General features: G+C 44.1%; 2 protein-coding genes across 2 annotated transcripts in view; both read right to left on the bottom strand.

Annotated features, from left to right (window-relative positions):
- The window catches only part of LOC106897445 (AN1-type zinc finger protein 4-like), a 9563-nt gene extending 9171 nt beyond the window's left edge, over nucleotides 1-392 (bottom strand). The window contains exon 1 of the mRNA XM_014958061.1: nucleotides 280-392. The gene's annotated coding sequence lies outside the window, so the exon portion shown is untranslated. The remainder of the gene's footprint in view (nucleotides 1-279) is intronic.
- A 2615-nt stretch (nucleotides 393-3007) lies between these two features.
- Nucleotides 3008-17370, bottom strand: part of LOC106897459 (WASH complex subunit FAM21A-like) — a 34161-nt gene continuing 19798 nt past the window's right edge. Inside the window, exons 24-32 of the mRNA XM_014958083.1 lie at nucleotides 16757-16939; nucleotides 14288-14416; nucleotides 14012-14107; nucleotides 12884-13006; nucleotides 11257-11319; nucleotides 10354-10566; nucleotides 7512-8105; nucleotides 6743-6917; nucleotides 3008-3493 (exon numbers count right to left, since the gene is read on the bottom strand). Coding sequence (XP_014813569.1) covers nucleotides 3357-3493; nucleotides 6743-6917; nucleotides 7512-8105; nucleotides 10354-10566; nucleotides 11257-11319; nucleotides 12884-13006; nucleotides 14012-14107; nucleotides 14288-14416; nucleotides 16757-16939 — 1713 coding nt within the window. The 3' untranslated portion in view covers nucleotides 3008-3356. The remainder of the gene's footprint in view (nucleotides 3494-6742; nucleotides 6918-7511; nucleotides 8106-10353; nucleotides 10567-11256; nucleotides 11320-12883; nucleotides 13007-14011; nucleotides 14108-14287; nucleotides 14417-16756; nucleotides 16940-17370) is intronic.

Here is a 17370-nt window from a genome sequence, read left to right as displayed (position 1 = left end):
CCGTGCCCCCCAGCCCACCCTCCCTCAGGGTGGGACGGACCCTCCCCACCTTCCCTCCGGGGACAGCCCTGAGGGAAGGAGCTGGAGCGCTGCCCATCCCTCCCCGCCCCGGGCGGCGCTTCCCCTCACAGGGAGCAGGGCCTGGAGGCAGGTCCGTGAGGGGAGACGGGAGGGCGGGGTCTCACCTCACCTGCCGCCGGCCCGCTCGAGGAGTTGGGGGAAGCGGCGGGGGGGGAAAGACGAAGCTCCGTTTCCCCCGCGCAGCCCCGCCCGCCTCACCTCACAGGAGCCCGCCAGCCCCGGCGGGACTTCACGGAGCGGGAGCCGCTGAGGGGAGAGGGGTAGGACCCGGGAGCCGCCCGCGCCGCCGCTCGCTCCCCGGCAGCCCCCGCGCCCACCTGAAGCCCTTTATGACATCCCCGCCCGGCGCCCCCCATAACGGACCAATGCGGCGCCCGCTCCCGCGCCGCCCGCCCAATCAGCTTCCCTCGAGGGGTGTAAGGGGGGCGGGCCTCCGCCGCGCGCCGCGCCGGCTTGTTGTGGTCGTTAAGACGCGGGGTTGGCCGCGCGTGCGCGGGGAAGGACCCGGATGCAGCAGTGCGCACCAACCCTCCCCCCGCCCCTCCGGTAACCGCGGCGGCCACGTGACAGCCACCCGGAAGGCCGCGGTGGCTCCTGGGATTTGTAGTCTAAGGGGAGGGGAGCGATGGCGGCCTGGGGTAAGGCTGAGGAGGCGGCTGCCGCTAGCGGCTCGCCCCAGCCCTAGTGTTGGCCTTTCCTCTGGGAAAACGTGCAAAACCAGGTTTTCTACCTCGAACTCGGGGATTGATAAGCGCGGCGCTGGGCCCAGTGGGAGCACCAAGGGAAGCAGGCCTTGTCCCCTGAGGCCTCAGGCGGGACAGGGGCCTGGGGCGGCCCCGGCCCAGAGAGGTGTTTCCCTCAGCTCACCACAGTCTGCCGGCAAAAGACTAGAGGAAACAAGCTTAGCTTATTAGGAGGTGCTAATTACATTAACCGCTTTACTTTCCATTTAGGTTTTAAATTATGCAAGAGCTATCCAGGCACCGTTAGGTTTCAGGCCAGGTTACAACACTCAGGAGAAATAAATAAATACTGTGGTAAATAAATAAATAAATAAATACACAAATTTACTTTCCATTTAGGTTTTAAATTATGCAAGAGCTATCCAGGCACCGTTAGGTTTCAGGCCAGGTTACAACACTCAGGAGAAATAAAGAAATACTGTGGTAAATAAATAAATAAAATTAATAAAATTAATACAGGCCCAGTGCAGGTAAGGGGGCCTGCACGAGCCTGGGCTGCTTTTAACACCGAGGCTCCAGCTCCTTCCCAGAAAACGCCATCGGTCATCAAATTTGCAAAAAGCCACCCCCAAAAAAACCCAAATAAAAATAGACCAAGCCAAAACTCAGTTAAAAAAAAAAAGCCACCATTCAGACCAAAGTGAAGTGCCCAGGACTCGAAGTCCATGAGGGAGAGTTAATTGAGGACCACGCATTTTAATAAGGGGAAGAGACTCTTTCCGTGCCAGCTGAGAAAGACTGGAGGGAAGGAAAGGTTTGGATTTGTATCATGGCACAAGTTTCTATCAAGAGCTGCTCTCTAAGGTGAGAGCTCACTAAAGTTTAAGAAACACTTGAAGGCAGGAGGGTTTTTTTCCCCTACTCCGAGAGCTTTTGTTCCCCAGGGTTCGCAGCTTGCGAACAGCACTCTTAGCCACACCATTAGGAGTTACTCATGTGAAGGGCCAAGAAAAAAAGGAAGATGCGGAAAAGAAATAGAAGAATTCACCATCTTTTTCCTCTTTTGCCCTTTGAAAAGTCTTTGAAGCCCTTCTCAGCCCAGAAAAAAAAAGGAGTAAAGAGACAGTCCAAATTGTGTATGAGGCATATGCAGCAGATGTAACGCCTATAAATAAAGTGCAAGCGCTCTCGCTGTAGACACCCATTTGCAAATAGCTCCCACATTCCTTTCCAAGCTGCTACTCCCAACTTACCCCCCTACACACACGCTTAAAATGAATCATTGCCAGGCCCACCTATGGCGCAAATGGAGAGGCAATGTTCCTCCTTTCTCCCTTCCAACCTTTCCTTCTGCTTTCTACCCATTAGCGCTACATGATGCTTGGGCTACAGAATTCACAGCGCCTGGTAAAAGTAAATCCAACTTGAGGAAGAAGAGACTGAAGCAGATGTCTCAGAACAAGGGCTTCAGTGAACGTGGGAATTGCTTTCAAAGAAGTCCTCAAAGCGCACGCTTTAAATTCACAGAGACCACAGTAGGCTTAAGAGCTGAAGATAAAGCCTATCGCTATCATAAAAAAAAACCCAGAGCATCTAGTTTTAAAGTTAATGGCATCAGTTCCAGAAGGGTTGATCTCCCAAGGAACAGGTGATGGGACAAGAGGAAATGGCCTCAAGTTGCCTCAGGGGAGGTTCAGATTGGATATCAGGAAAAATTCCTACACTGACAAGTTTATTAAGCCTTGGAACAGGCTCTGCCCAGGGAAGTGGTGGAGTCACCATCCCTAGAGGTATTTAAAAGCTGGGCAGATGTGGTGCTGAGGGACATGGTTTTTATCAGAGTTAGGTTGATGGTTGGACTCAATGATCTGAAAGTTCCCTTCCAACCTGGGCAGTTCTATGATTCTAAGACAATGTTTGGTTTCTGTTGCTTTCCTGGAGCACCAGCTGCTCATCTATAACACGCTCTTTCTGGCAGAGAAGTTTTAACTATCATTATTTTTGTAGCCCACCTGAGCTGCCAATACGAAGTACCTCAACTCATCTGGTATCAAGTCCTGCAGTAGGATTTTTTAACTGCTTGATTTCATAAGATCAGAAGCTGCACCTGGTAACAGAACCCAGCCTTACCCTAATATCAGCTCAGTAGCTTGGCTGCTGACCCATTGGTTTTGGCTGTTTTCAAGTCATGACGCAGGAGCCCTTAGCAAGTGATAAAGAGGAAAGACAGACATACAGACAAATCTGGTTTAACAGACTCCATTTACTAGTTTATCAGTTATTTTCTCTATAGATCTGTTCAATAAAACAAACTATACTTCGTATAATAGATTACTTCATTGCAGGTATTGCACAGGCTAGATTCATTTGGGCACCATGGAAACAATATAGCAGGAGGGTACTGTCTTTTTGTAAAAATATATCATTTAGCACAATGAGACCCAACAAGAGAATACTAACCATTTCAAATGGGTAATATCATTTAAATATCCACGGCCATCTCATTGCAGCTCTACCGGATCAGAGAATCCAGAGTGTTAGTACTGGGCAGGGGGTAGGGAGGGTGTCCTCTCTGCACCACACCAGCCATGGCTACTGGCCTCCAAAGGCATTCAGTGGGTCATCAAAGGTGCTCTGTGTCTTGCTTTCAGATTTTACTTCCGAGGCCACTTGGGAAGATCTGCTTTTGGGAGTGGGTATCTTGACTTGGCTGCTAGAGAAGATATCATCTAAAGGGGGAAAAAAAAAAAAAAAAAAGAAAAAAAGAAAAAAAGATAGATTTTAATGTGAAACGGCTGCCAAACAGAAGTAACATTGTACATAAGAGTCTCCAGCACACAGCAGTGACTGCCAAGGACATTCTGTGATAAACAAATGCTTTCCTGCTGCTTGTGATTCTAGATGGGTTTGTAAGGACATACGTGGGAGCTGTTCGCTGTAAGTCAAATTAAGAGTATTTTTTCTTCTTGGTAGAGCAGAATAATACTTGTATTTCATAACACGTTCAAGCTCTCATAAGCAATTGAGAAGTACTAATAAATTAAGCCTCCACAATAAATTCCATCGTGCAAGTGCCAGATAACATCCCTCTTATCTAGAACATCAGCGTCTGAGGAACCAGAGAGATCCAAGAGCTGTGAGACAGTTGCCAAAGAAAATCAGAAGAGGAAAAGATGGTACTTGCTAGTGACTACTGTTGCGACATCCACTAGCCATACGAGAGTCTTTAATCTGCAGCACAGTAAAGAAACATCCTGAATGGTGGTTGAATATTCAAAATATTCAAAAAATATATTCAAAAAGTCTGTCTACAGCCCTGAATCAAGATCTCCCACCACCTTCCTCAACACAAGTATTTCTGTTATGAATAACTAGGACCACAAAGTGGAAAAATATCATGTTGCTATTTAAAAGACGGGTTGACACAGTGCTTAGTGACGTGGTTTAGTGATGGTTTTTGTAAGTGTTGAGTTGATGGTTGGACAAGATGATCTTAAAGGTCCCTTCCAACCTGGACAATTGTATGATTTTAAGTCAGAGTTCTCTCCTGAAGGGTAACAACTGGTAGAAACAAACCCGGATACCCTGTGCCAGCAGCAGAGCTCCCAGACCTGTGGTTGGTGCTGTGGCTGTTTGGACTGCGCTCAGGGAAAGAGAGGGAGCTTCCACCATCCACGTGCTGAAGCGTTGCCCTGAGGTTTCCTGGGACCATACAACAGAGATCTCTTCTTATACACTAAGGTTTTGAAATTTAGGATACTCAGATTATGCAGTTGGACTATGAGGGGATAAAAAAATAACATTTACAGGACTGAGCTATGTGGCTCACGAGTGATTCACAAGGCCAGTATAAGCAGCACACAACTGGCTTTCAGTCCCTATTAAGAAAACACAGGTCTTATACAGAGATTAATAGCCATTTACTGGTCCTGAGTATAAAAACTAGTATTTCAGCCTCCAGCATGTATCCTAAGCTTAGGCAGAGGCCAAGCATGGAGCAGCCCATCACAATGTGCTGGCCTTTCTCTTCTCGCTACACGTGTCTGCTACCGTGCTGATCACAGGGATTACACGGGAATAATCCAGGAGAGCATTTCAGCACAAGAGCAGTTTAGAAAGGCAGTAAAACAGAGTAATCCCCCGCTGGCATCACTCCAAAGCCATCACATGGATTAGCTTCCCAGCAGAGGGGAAGTACAGCCAGTGCCATCCGCAGCAGAGCTATCACTCCCATGTTATGACAAGGCTTAAGGAATAGGAGAGCTTTGGCCGTGGAAAAACAGTATTTGTCAATGCACAAGAAAGCTCAGTCACTGTTTTGCAGACTCTCCCAGACAGAGGTGACGTCAAGACGTTTGCGTCACCAGCCGTGAGGTCACTGAGGAGGCTGGGAGGGAGGATAAAGACCTGAGAAAGCATTTTTCTAATGCTGCCACCACAAGCCTAACACAAGTGCAGTAAGTAGTGACTAGAAGCGTGGTAGGACAAAGGAGGAAAGCAGCTTGCAGCCTCCACCCCCCAAAACTGCCCCCACTTACTGTTTTATTTGTAGCAGAAGGGATCTTCTAAGGCAACGACATAGAGCCCTGATAAAGTGCTACCACAAGCTCTTGAGCTAACTCTTATCCTGAGGCAAGTGCCAGTTCTACCACTCGTGTCTCCACACTCAGGCACCTTCCCTTCCCTCCTGCTGGTGTTCTGTAGCTGCACCTTAAACCAGTCTACACTCTAGGAGGAGATGAAGTCTTATGAGACCAGGGGAGCTGTAGATGCTACAGGTATCAGGATCAGATGCGATACCAAACAACAGGCTGATGTTCAAAAGCAGAAGAGCAAACCACAGGTTCTGTTGTGGGGAATTTTCCCAGATAACGAATTTCAAGTGGAACTCTATGACTTGTTTTTTTTTTTTTCAACATGAGGTCCGGGTTTTTGTGCTGAAATATTTGGAAGAGAAATTCTTTCATTTGCTATAGGCTACCTGAAAAAATGTAAATGATTAAAATGAAAGATATTTTAATCATCCAATACACATTTCAAATACCTTGCCTGCAAATGTTTAAGTCTTATTTTTTATATTGATTGAGAAGGTTTTGAAATCTCAGGATGTTCATTATCTGGCAAGTTTTCTAACACATTTACAGACTTCAGCCAGGTCATTAAATGAGACCAGAATGCTTAACAGCACTCCAAGCAAAACATGCATAAGTCAGATTCAATTTGAAGAGGTTAGAAAGAATGAAGACTGACAAGAATCAGAGCTGGAGAAGAGAAATTGTTCGCCTTAGAGGGAAAGAAATACATGCAAACCCAAAGAAGAGCTACAAACATGAAGAGTCTGAGAACAGATGGACACAGTTGGGGATGAAATGACTTTCGATGCCTCCACTGATGGAGAACAAAAAGGGAGCAAAGCTTCACATCATCTCACATTACTATATGTTGCTTTTTCAACAAATTTTACAGGAGAAACTTTTGCTCTCAGGTGTAGCATTTGTCAATTGTTCTGGGTATACATGGATGTAAACAAAATCTGATGGTCTCTAAGGCAGTCAGCACAAGAGTGAAGGAGGGGTGGGAAAAGATGCTAATTTCTTCATATCAGTGATTCACCTGAAAGCATGACACAAAAAGCTGTGGAAATTGAAACAGAGAACAAATCTTAGAGCTGTAACAACATGAGATTAGCCTCTGGCTCCAGACAGGAAAAATTTTCCAATTCCCACAGGTGAGAAAATCCCTACAGGAATTAAACTATTCCTTCTCTCAGAAGGGCTTTACACACTCTTCTAAACCATATAAATGCTGTGCTCATCCTACAAATCTAGGAAGTTCTCACCCAATGTCAAAATACAAAGATGAACAAAGATTTCAGAGCAGTTGAAAATTTAAAAGAAAGCAAAGGGTTTTAAAACATCTCCAATTAATGCAAGTCAGGACAGCGTTAGGAGATTAGCAGCAAGACATTAGACACTTACCCATATCATCATCAAATATGGATTTTTGTTCCACCTTTTTCTTGGTCTTCTTTTCTTTTGGTTTTACGGTGAGATCCGCAAAAATATCAATGTTATCATCAAACAGGTTAGTCTCTGGCACCTTCTCTTTTGCTTTGCTCATCGGTTTAATCGCCTCGGTAGCAAATATATCATCCTTGGAGCAAAGCACAGAGAGATCATCAATACACAACCTGCTTCAAGAGAACAGTCAAATTATCTGTAGGCAGCAGCTGAGATGCTGATGGGACTGACAAGCCTTGGGCTTCTCAAAGCCCAGAAGTTCAAGTCCCTTCTCCCCACGGAGGACTCAGTGGAAGTGCCTTCACGTGGAACTGTGCACAGTGGGATGGTATCACAGGCTTGTATCAACTGCCCACCCTGCCAACTTTTATTTCTCTTTAAAAAGTTATTTGAGCTGCTGTGCATTGAACAGAAAGCTAACAGGTAAGAACCAAATAATTTATTACTCTGAAAAAGGTCATAATCATAGGTATGTTTTTACAGCCCATTCAGTGACCTGCCTGCTCTGTGTTAAGGTTCCACCTTTTAATTCACTGTTGCTACTAAGAGAGTGAACACCAAAAAAAGTGTTTCTGTTGCCCAGTAGCACGATTGAAAATGTTTACTTCACAACCTGCCCTGAACACCCTGCCCTACTCAGCATCCTCCATTAACCTGCATCTAATTAGAGGGGTCTGCATAAGGCCCTGGGGATGAAAAAGGTCACGGTGGCAGGCTCAGCCTTTACCTCAAAGATATCTTGGGCAGCAGGGGCAGCAGCTTGCTGGGCAGTGGATTTCAACTCCTTTTTTCCAGTTTTCTGACAGGTGAAGAGAGAGTCTTCCTCTTCCTCCAAAAAAGGTATAGGGCTGCTTTTTGTTGAAGGTTTTTGCTGCACAGGCTGGAAGAGGTCATTGCTGTCCTGATCACCCAGCACAGACAGATCAGGCTTTTTCTCCCTGCCCTTGATGGGTTTGTCAGGCATCCCCTCCTTTGATTGTGCAGCTGGTCTGGAAGTCAAGCTACTTGCAAAAAGGTCTTCTGATTCAAACAGATCATCCCCTTTGCTTGTGGATTCTGGAGGAAGGAGTTTGCTTGTCCCAGCAGACAAAACACTGCCGTGAGCTGGTAGCAACAAGCCAGAGAGAAAGCCATTTTCCTTGGACTCTGCTTCAGAAGCAAGAGGCTCCTTGATGTTCGCTATTGCTGGCGTCTGTTTTGGTAGAGAAAATGGCAGTTCTTTAGCACTGTCCACCTCCTCACTCTCCTCAGACCCCTGGGCAGCTAGACGGCGGGCCATTCTGCTAGGAGGTCTTCGTTTTCCTGTAACCTTGATCCTGGTCTACAAGAAAGGAGTAAAAGCAGAGTGGGGTTATATAGAAGGGAAAAAAAACCACAACCAACCCACACTTCACAGAGAACAGGTTAGGGTTCCTGTTGGGTTTCCTTGTAGCACTTTGTCCGCCTTCACAACACTGCAATTAACATGCACTACCCATTTCATACTCGCACACTGACACTGAATTAACTACAAGTTCTGCTCACAGCTCTGATGGAGCTTAAACAGCTACATGTATATTTAAACAAGTGCTTCCTTGGGGATTTTGAGCAAGGAATGCTGAGCAGACGCTGATTTAGGTTATAGGGAGAAGCAGCAGGAACCATTTTTCATCAGCTCTGCATCATCCATTTTCCCCATTTTTCAGAAAGGGGAAAGATGGACGAGTGGGACGTTAGAGCTTGGATTAATTTGCAGCAAGGTTCAGAAAAATAACCCAGGACTTTTGATTTGCTGCCGTCTGGTCACTGCACAGCAAGAGGAATTGGGGCATAAAAGTGACAGCACTGGCAAGTAGAGAGTCACAGCCCAGGTCAGCAAGCCACGCTAGCCCCTCGGCTTTAGGTAATACCTTAGTCAGCCTGACAGCTTGCTAATCCAGGGGCTTCTGGACAGTTAGTCTGTCCAAGTCATGACTAATTATGTTTTCCATTTAATTTCATTTTATGCATAGCCTGCTGCAGTTCATTCCTATGCCTCTCTTAAAGAATTCCCCCTGCCAGGTTCCATTATGACCTCTACCATAGCCCACACGGACAGGAGTATTCACAGGGGTAGGAAACAGATGAGTACAACTGCCTTTTCCCTTTTTCATTTTTTAATTGCTGTGTTGGAGTAGAAGGACAATGTGGAAGGATACACTGTAACACAGCTAAAGGAGCCATGTGCTTTTGTCAAAATCACTGCAGAGGCACATCTGCCTTCAGACTGCAGGGCTTTATCAATCAGAGCGTGGCTGAAAAAACAGGAAAATTATCATGGAAAGGAGAGGCACTTGAAAAAATCCTGCTCCCTGCTCCATGCACTGTTCTTTGAAAGGACACATGGAAAGCTGGGCAGGTTGCTTTGTTCCAGCCTTTGGAAAAAAGTTCATTTGGCTGCATGTATCTACAGTTTAAACTCAAACTTGAAAGGTTCAAGTAGCAATGAAAGGCCAAAATTAAAACATGTAACCTGAGCAACAAAAACTATTATTACTGAGATGCTTCTCAGACACTTCTGTAAACAAACACACATCATCCCTGTCCTAAAATGAGCATTCAAGGTTGACCACATGCAGCTACAGGAGCTCTACTCTTTTGCAACCCTGTCTATTTAAAAGTATCACGATAGAGGGTTGTGTCTCTGCCCTAATGCATGAGTCTGATGGACAAGCTTCCCAAGTCATCTCTGCTGCTCATCTCGTGATCAACAGCCTCAGCAGCAATAACGAAAGAAAGAATAAAAATGCTATATTATCTCATTCAAATTGCTGCTCTCAGAAAACCCAAAGGACTTATGATTTCATAAACTCTTAGATAAAATCTTAACTACATCATTAAATCGGTTTGTTTTTTTTTTTAAAAGAACCACTAAATCTTTAATTAGAATATGCCTTTTGCAGTCCATAAAATAACAGGTATGAATAAAAAGCAAGTGAGTCAGGGGGCAGAGATCTGCCATGTCAAAACCTGGAACACTTTCTGGTTTGGTTTTGTGTGGGTTTTTTCTTTAAAAACAGGTTTTTTTTAAAATCTGAAAAAGAATTGGGAGTGACAGTTGAGAACAACATGACGTTTCTATCCACAAAGGAGGTAAAGGTCAACCTACAGCAGTGATGTGTTTCAAGAACATCACTTGTACAAGTACCTTGCCACAGCAACTGTCCATAAAGATTTTTATAGTTAGCCTACAGAGACGCTTTTTTCATGGTTTTCAGGCTGGTGTCTCCTAGGACAAACAAGATGTTATACTAAAATAAAACTTTAACCTACAGGGAAAACCACTCTATTTGGGGAATGTACATTTATACCTTAAAAAGGCACAGAATTAGGCATATGCATAAGCTCCTTACAGAGCTAAGAATATAATGGGCTTCACTTTCTCTTCAGTGGTCCACAGAAGTGAGAGGAGATTAGATTTCCACATCTCCATTTAGATTCAGACAGACCACACTGTTACCAGAACTTGAATCCTAAACCACAAATTCCTGCCTGAGGACAGACCGTGGTTTTAATCCCCCCCTTTTTATCCTCCTAAATAGCAAGGTTACCTTATTGGCGCTGTGCAAGGTGTCTGCTTGCATAGGCTGATCGAAGCTTACACCTAATTCTTCGTTGTTCCCTGCAGCAGAGATGACTTCACTGTTCTGTCCATCCTTGGGCTCGTGCAATGGAGTGTCCAGAACTGGTAAAGGGGACTTCACACTGGAGACCTTGGGCACCGCACCAGGTAGTAAGGCTGCAGGGTTAATACCTAAGTTTGCCTACAAAGCACAGCAAACAAAAAACACACACACACACACAAAAAGAGATCATGTTAATAGCCCTCAAGAGCAAGCGTGGCTCCAGAGAAGCAGCAAGAACAAGCCTATGGAGGGATTCAAGTTCTGCTCCTACAAGTCCCTGGCCTTTCTCACACCTACACGCCTCTGTGCCTCCCACGTCCTCTGTCTCACTATGTCTGTGGAGCACTCAACACTATCATTCTGTAGAAAAAGCTTCAGGAACAGCATGGCCACGTTATGTCAGACCAAACACCTCTGTAGCTCAGTATCCTGTCTGAGAACAACAATGGTTCTGATCTTAAGAGCGATACAGACAGTTATTAGTCATTTCGTAGCAAAAAAGGGACAGAACCAAACCCCCAAACCCTTCAGAGTCTCTGATCGTGCTTAAAATAGTGCCAAGAAAAAAAGCAGGTCAAAGAAGAGCCCACCCTCTCCCCCCCAATGGAGTAAATAGCGCTGCTCAGAGTCAGGTTTGAAACGGGAGGGGGAAATAATATTAAACATGCAATGCAGGAGAAGTAATAGAAAATATGTCATCTGAAAAAAATAATTGCAAGAGTAAAGTAAGGAAGTAAAAAGATTTCGTTTCAGGGAGAGCCATCAGTGAGGCAAGGAAGATGATGATTATTTTTTTTTTAAAGTCAAAATGCCAGTAAAGTTAATTACTTGTAGCTTTCCAATCCGAGATGAGGGCTCTTTGGTTTTAATGGGAACAGGAACTGTAGATTTCTGCACAAAATTACACTGGATTAAACAAGTGGACACGTTGGTTTCAACCAGACCATACTTTGCACTTTAATACATCTCCAGAAAGCAGCTCACTGCTTTTCTTCACTCAGTTTCTTCTGAAGATACCTCATTATCAACACGTTCTACCACCAGAGCTACAGTCACTCCATGTTCAGCCTCAGTTCCCCACATGCCATAGCCCCACCTTCATTATCACATTTCATTCCACCCTCCTCCTACTTTGCCATCATAACCCAGCAACTTCCACCTTCTCCAGGTCACACCTAACACGAGTCAAATCAAACTGTCACAGCTCCCTCTCTCCTTTCTTCTTCCCTCCCCTAAGAAGCCACGTTGACAGATCACGATACAATTAATTTTTTTCTCTTTGCAATTGGCTGTAATAGGTCCACAGATTTCAATGAAGCACAGATGGAAGCCAAGAGGGCTACAAAATTGTATCCCTCAAGCCTGCAAGGAAAAAAAACTTCAGAGGAGTGAGTGCTTCCCTATAGAAAGCAGACCATCAGTGCCAAAAATAAGATTAGAGCAGCTCTTTCATCTGAAGACTTGGGTCAATTTTAGGACTCAGGGATGAACCAAATCAGCCAGGATGTTCTTTCCAAGTTTTGCTCTCCACAGGTTTTGAGCTTATTGTGGTTCTTGTGAGCCAGGCTGTACTGCTGGTGGTGTGACTGGGCAGCTCTTTCTGCCAGGTTGAAGTAACTGAGGGTTTGCAAAGGTTAGGACACTGCTTTGGGGGTCTTGATAGCACAACAGAGGAATCCCAGCGTCTGAGGTGGTTGTTCTCCACTTAAATGTATGTGATGTTCAGCTGAACCTCAGACAGGCTGAGATCATCCCTATAGCAGCCTGTCAGTAGCTACAAAAAAGGGAAGACAAGTGTGGTTCTACGCTGCAAGGAATACTTCTCACCAGAAGGGAAGACAGGCTAATGACTAGCCCTCCAGACCTGCTCTGTGTTTCTCAGCTCAGGGGAGGAAAACCACCACTCACCCCCCATGATGAAAAGCCAATCTCCTACAGATGGAAATCCAACAAGCAGCTCTAATGAGGCACAAGCCAGAATTGTCTGCCTCTCCCAGGGACCCTGTGTTCTGCAAGATTAAGGACAGGAGTAGGAGTCTCATTTGCTCATCATGAAGCCTCCAAGATAAGATTCTCAGCAGCCACAGATTTGTGCTGTGCGCCCTGATCTCCTTTCTGAGAAACCCTACCTCTACTTTAAAGATCCCTTTCACTCCAACAGACACTTCAAAAAAGAACCAAAAAACCCCCATTTTCAGTCCAAACAGACTTGAGGTATAGTTCTTCACTGCCTTGTATAAGCGTGTAGGCAATGAATAAAACATTATCAATAACATTTAAACTCAGCAGTAACACCCCACCTGCTGATAAACAGAGACAAGTTTGGCCACGCGTTGCCACTACACAGCCAAGGAATCCAGGCATTAGGTTTGATCTTTTTAAGAGACTTATTTAAAACAAAACGATACATCTTTTTCTTTGCACGTTGTTCAAGGCACAGGATTTAGGTACTTGCCTCAGAGCTTCCTACTTCCTTCAGAGCTTCCTCTTGTTTGGCACTTAAAGTGTTTTCTAGAAGGTTACTGCTCTCCAAGGAAGGGCCAGTACTGGCCTTCAGTGTTTTCTTCTCGGGTATTTTCTGAAAGAGCACATTAAGAGCATCACAAGTCAACATGAATTGGGTAAAAAGTGTGGTCTGCACATCCAAAAAAACCACCAACACCAACCAACCAAAAGCTTTTAAAAATCTTGCTTCTATTTGAAAACTAGCCACATCTTTTGACTCCATAATAGCCACTGCCTTTTGGCTCTGCAACGACAAGGGCCTCCCACTCCTCCATTCCTTTAGCCTCCTTCAGCCTTTGCTGTCTATGCTAATGCTAAATAACGAGAGTTTCAATAAAATTCCAATTGCATACTTATTTCCTCATGCACAGGACAGCAGAGAAAAATAAAAGCACAAAGCTAGCTAAGGAACACTGCTATTTTTACGTTTTCAAGCAAACAGGCTCTGTATATAGCTGTCAAGAACTAATTACTTGCCAGTTTTCCAGCCTAACTTTCAGCTATAGACGTGAATATAGACTAAAGTTGGCCTCAATTTAAGCTAAACACATTTAGAGTAGCAGTTTAGAATGCATCTTAGGGCTTAGACCTCAAACTACTTGTAACAGTCTAGTTCATTGCTGCAGCAGCTCACCCTTTAAAAAACAATTCAGCCATCACAAGGAGTTTAATACCGCATTGATTACCTTAAATCAAATGAGCCTGCAGAAAAATTAGTGATATAAGTCACAGAGCAAGGCTCGTCAGTCATGGCTGAACCACAGGCAAGTAATATTAGCAAGTTAAACAATAAATCAATTAAACAATTCAAATACAACTCTACTACTCTGATTTCTGCTCAGGTGTGTTCTCTCACAAAAAGAAGAAGAATTCATCCTCTTATCCCATCTTTGGGAGACATAATGCACCTGTTTGTTCCCTATGTCTTCAGGTTTACAAGAGCCATTTCTATTCTCTCAAAAAGATTTGAGAAGTCACTTCATTTCTTAGTGAAACACATATGGAAAAAAAAAATCCCTTCCGTATGCTTCTTTCCAACATCTTTTAATGTAAGCCATTTGCCCAGAGGAACAGGTACCGGAATGTTTGTTTTAGGAGTACTGAAGAGATCATCCTCATCGTCATCCCCAAAAAGCCCTCCTCCAGATGACGGCTTCAGGAGACGGTTCGCCGACTAAAGAGACAAAAGATAAAGAAAAGATGTGTCACAGGTCAAAAACCTCCTTCAGCCCGATGCCTGAAGGGATAACAGCACATGGCCCTCCCTGGAAATCGGGGACTTCTGTGTTCAAACAAGGCCACACTTCAAAGACAGTATTTAAATAGCAGGTTTGGAGAAGGATTTTGAACTCACCGTGGACTTCTTGGGGCTGGCAAAGAGGTCGACGTCTGGATCATTGTCCTTCTGAAGTTTGTGACTGAAAAGGAGCTCTTCATCTTGAAAGACTCCAGTGCTTTTGGGCCGAGCAGTCTTCTCAGAAGCCTGGAAGGAGAGAGAAGATCCACAAAGTGAGAAACTCCCTCCTCCTTAAGGAGGTTACTTGCCCAGGGATGAGGCAGGTTACATTCACCTGAGGCTACATTATGACCCTGGTAACAAAAACTACCACTTTAACTGCCAGTTATGTATTTTACTTTGACCAAATTTGCAAAACTTACAATGTAAATATTTGTATTCACATGTCAATTTGATGAGAAGACATTAACCAAAATGTATCTGTGTCTGCTGACCTGAGATCCAGCCGCTACTATTTACCTGTAAAGCTTCCTTAGAAGGAAGAAAAAAACAAAAGAAAAAGGTTTTCAGTATGTTATCTTGGGTATACAGTATGGATGTATTTTAGTAAGACTTTTATGCCTTGAATTTTTCAGCTGAGGGTGCAGGACAGAGAAGTGAGAGTAGAAGAATCTGGTTAATTATCTTCCTAAGCTACCTTTTTAAAGAAGAATAAAATAAAGAACACCCCTCTCCCAAAGCTGAAGGGCTGTAAAAGCTATTATTGTTGCTAGATTCCCTGTTCTCCTCCCGTTAAAGCAAACACACCCCCACAATGCAGAACAGAACATACTGTCTGCCTTTGGCAAGAACTTGTACTTTCAAATTTGCTGGTGGAGGTGGGGGGAAGGTTGACAGTCAAACCTATCACCTTATCAGCCCTCCACTATCTGGCCAAATCAACTAATCAACTGATATCAGCTGCTTGGACACCAAAATCAATGTCTATCTACAATCAGGGTCACTGTACACACTCAAAAGGCAAAGGCCCTGCAGAATGTGTAGGTAAAGGCCAGTATCTGTGTTTCACCACCTATTTGTCTTTTCAGGACCTCTGCAAATGGAAAGATGCCTCTTGAGAGCATGACAACATCCAGCAGCACAACGTCAGACTCACAATCCAAGCAGCAGGAGCAGAAATCATAAGAATAGAGCCCAATTCTCCCCTTCCCAGTCCACGTCTCCACGATCCCCCAAAGGGCTGCCTACCAAAGCTGAAGTTTCCCAACTAAGTTTTCCAGTGCACAATTTCTGGTCCATACATCTCGTCCTATGACTTTTATTACTGCTCCATTCTCAGTCTCTCTGTGCACCAGTTTTAATTTTCTATCAAAAGCCAGGTCACGTTTTCAGAGTGCTGGAACTCCTCTTTACACCCAGCTACACAAAAAGCTACTGCACATCCAGCAGTACCCACATGTGAAATGCACAGTAAGCTGAGATAAGCAAGAAAAATAGTAGCACTTTTCAGATTTGCCAATCAAAAAGATTAGGTTCCTAAATTCTGATTTTTGCATGAATATGCATCTCAGCACCTTAATCACTTCGTGACTGTTACGTGCTGACAGCCGAGTGCTTTGAGGGAAAGATTTGAAAGGATTTTTATCTTTCCAAATTCATAGGACAGATGTGGCTTCTTGCAACCATCTCATAATGTGCCCTCTGCTCCCCCCCAAAAAAATAAACACAGGATACATTCACAACAGGTAAATAAGCACTAATGGTAAGAATCCATTCTAACTCAAAAGCAGCTATAAACAGTGGGTTTTTCTCCAAGAGCCATCTATTTTATTCAGCTCCAGGGTCTTCTGATTAAAGTCTGTTCAGCCTTTAGTGTTAACTTATTTTATGTGGTTACACTAAGATGACGAAACTTTGTGGTTTACAGTACATACTTTTTGACATGAATTCAGGTTTACAGAAAAAAATTTGGTACATCTGCAGCAAGTAGAAACAATAACATCATCCTGGATTCAAGGATATTGCTGCTGAAGATTCAAAGTCTACCTCTTGGTGATACATGCTATATCAGGAAAGCCAGACACCAAGTATATGGCAAGTGGAGGCTTTTTTTTAAAAAAATAAGTGGACACACATACTTGAAAAAACAGAAGTAAGCATAGAATTAAGCTGATTTTTGCTGAAGCTAAGTCTGCGGGCATATATCCACCAAGCAAACTGAAACAATAAAAAGAAAATAAAAGGATAAACCACAAGGCTTCAAATTCCATATCCTTCCACTTCCTAGTACCTCTGATGGGTAACGGGAATCAGTTCTGTACAGCAGACGTCAAGTAGCTGCACCAAAACATCTGTACATGTTACCATGCAGCAAAATGCCTTCGAGTTAGTGGGATGGAAAGATTTACAAAGGGATTCAGGATCATGGGGAATAATTTCTCACCCAAGAATCTCTAAGTTTAGAAACGGAGAAAGATTAGCCCATATGACATGAAGAGAGGGAAGAGTAAAAACAAAACCTTGCCTAGAATAGGTAGAAAGGTAGAAATACTATTTCCTAGCGTTCAAGAACTTCCCTGGACTCACCACACCAATTTCTTTCTGTGCATTTTTCATGCCATCATCATCTTCCAGTCTCTCTTCTTCCTCCTCCTCAAACAAGCTTAATGCTTTCTTAGCCTGGGTCTTGACGTCTTTCTCCAGAGCCGGTGGTGACGTTGCAAACAGATCTGAACTGCTATCTGGCCCTGAGGATGCTGCTGCAAAAGGCTCCACAAAAAAAAATAATTAAAAATTTTAAAAATTCAGCGTATCAGCCTGGTATTTAGTTCAGGAGCTGCCCAGGAGAAATTCACAACCCTGAAAGCCACAGCGGCTACCAACGCCATTTCTTATTAATTTATTATTATTGTTGAAACAAAGTTAGTGAGCTCGAAGCAGAGCTTACACATCAGTAGAGGTGACCTTTTAAAGGCAAGCTCTGTTCATGTCAACAGAGGTTACCCAACCCACTCTGGGGGAAAAATGAAACAGATTCCTCCCTCTGCCCCAAAATAACCACCAAACAATTCTATCGTGTATGTCAGCTGGGAAACAGCTTTTAAATGCCATTTAATCAATTTGCTGTTTGACTGACAAGTGATTTTGCTAAATGGAGACAGAGTTATTCTCTCCTTGGCAATAGACGAGGCAATCTAGAA

The sequence above is a fragment of the Calidris pugnax genome, unplaced genomic scaffold, assembly GCF_001431845.1.
Source record: "Calidris pugnax isolate Ruff unplaced genomic scaffold, ASM143184v1 scaffold352, whole genome shotgun sequence".
Lineage (NCBI taxonomy): Eukaryota > Metazoa > Chordata > Aves > Charadriiformes > Scolopacidae > Calidris > Calidris pugnax.
The sequence above is the reverse complement of the archived record's forward strand: the minus strand, read 5'-3'. Positions and strand labels throughout refer to the sequence as shown.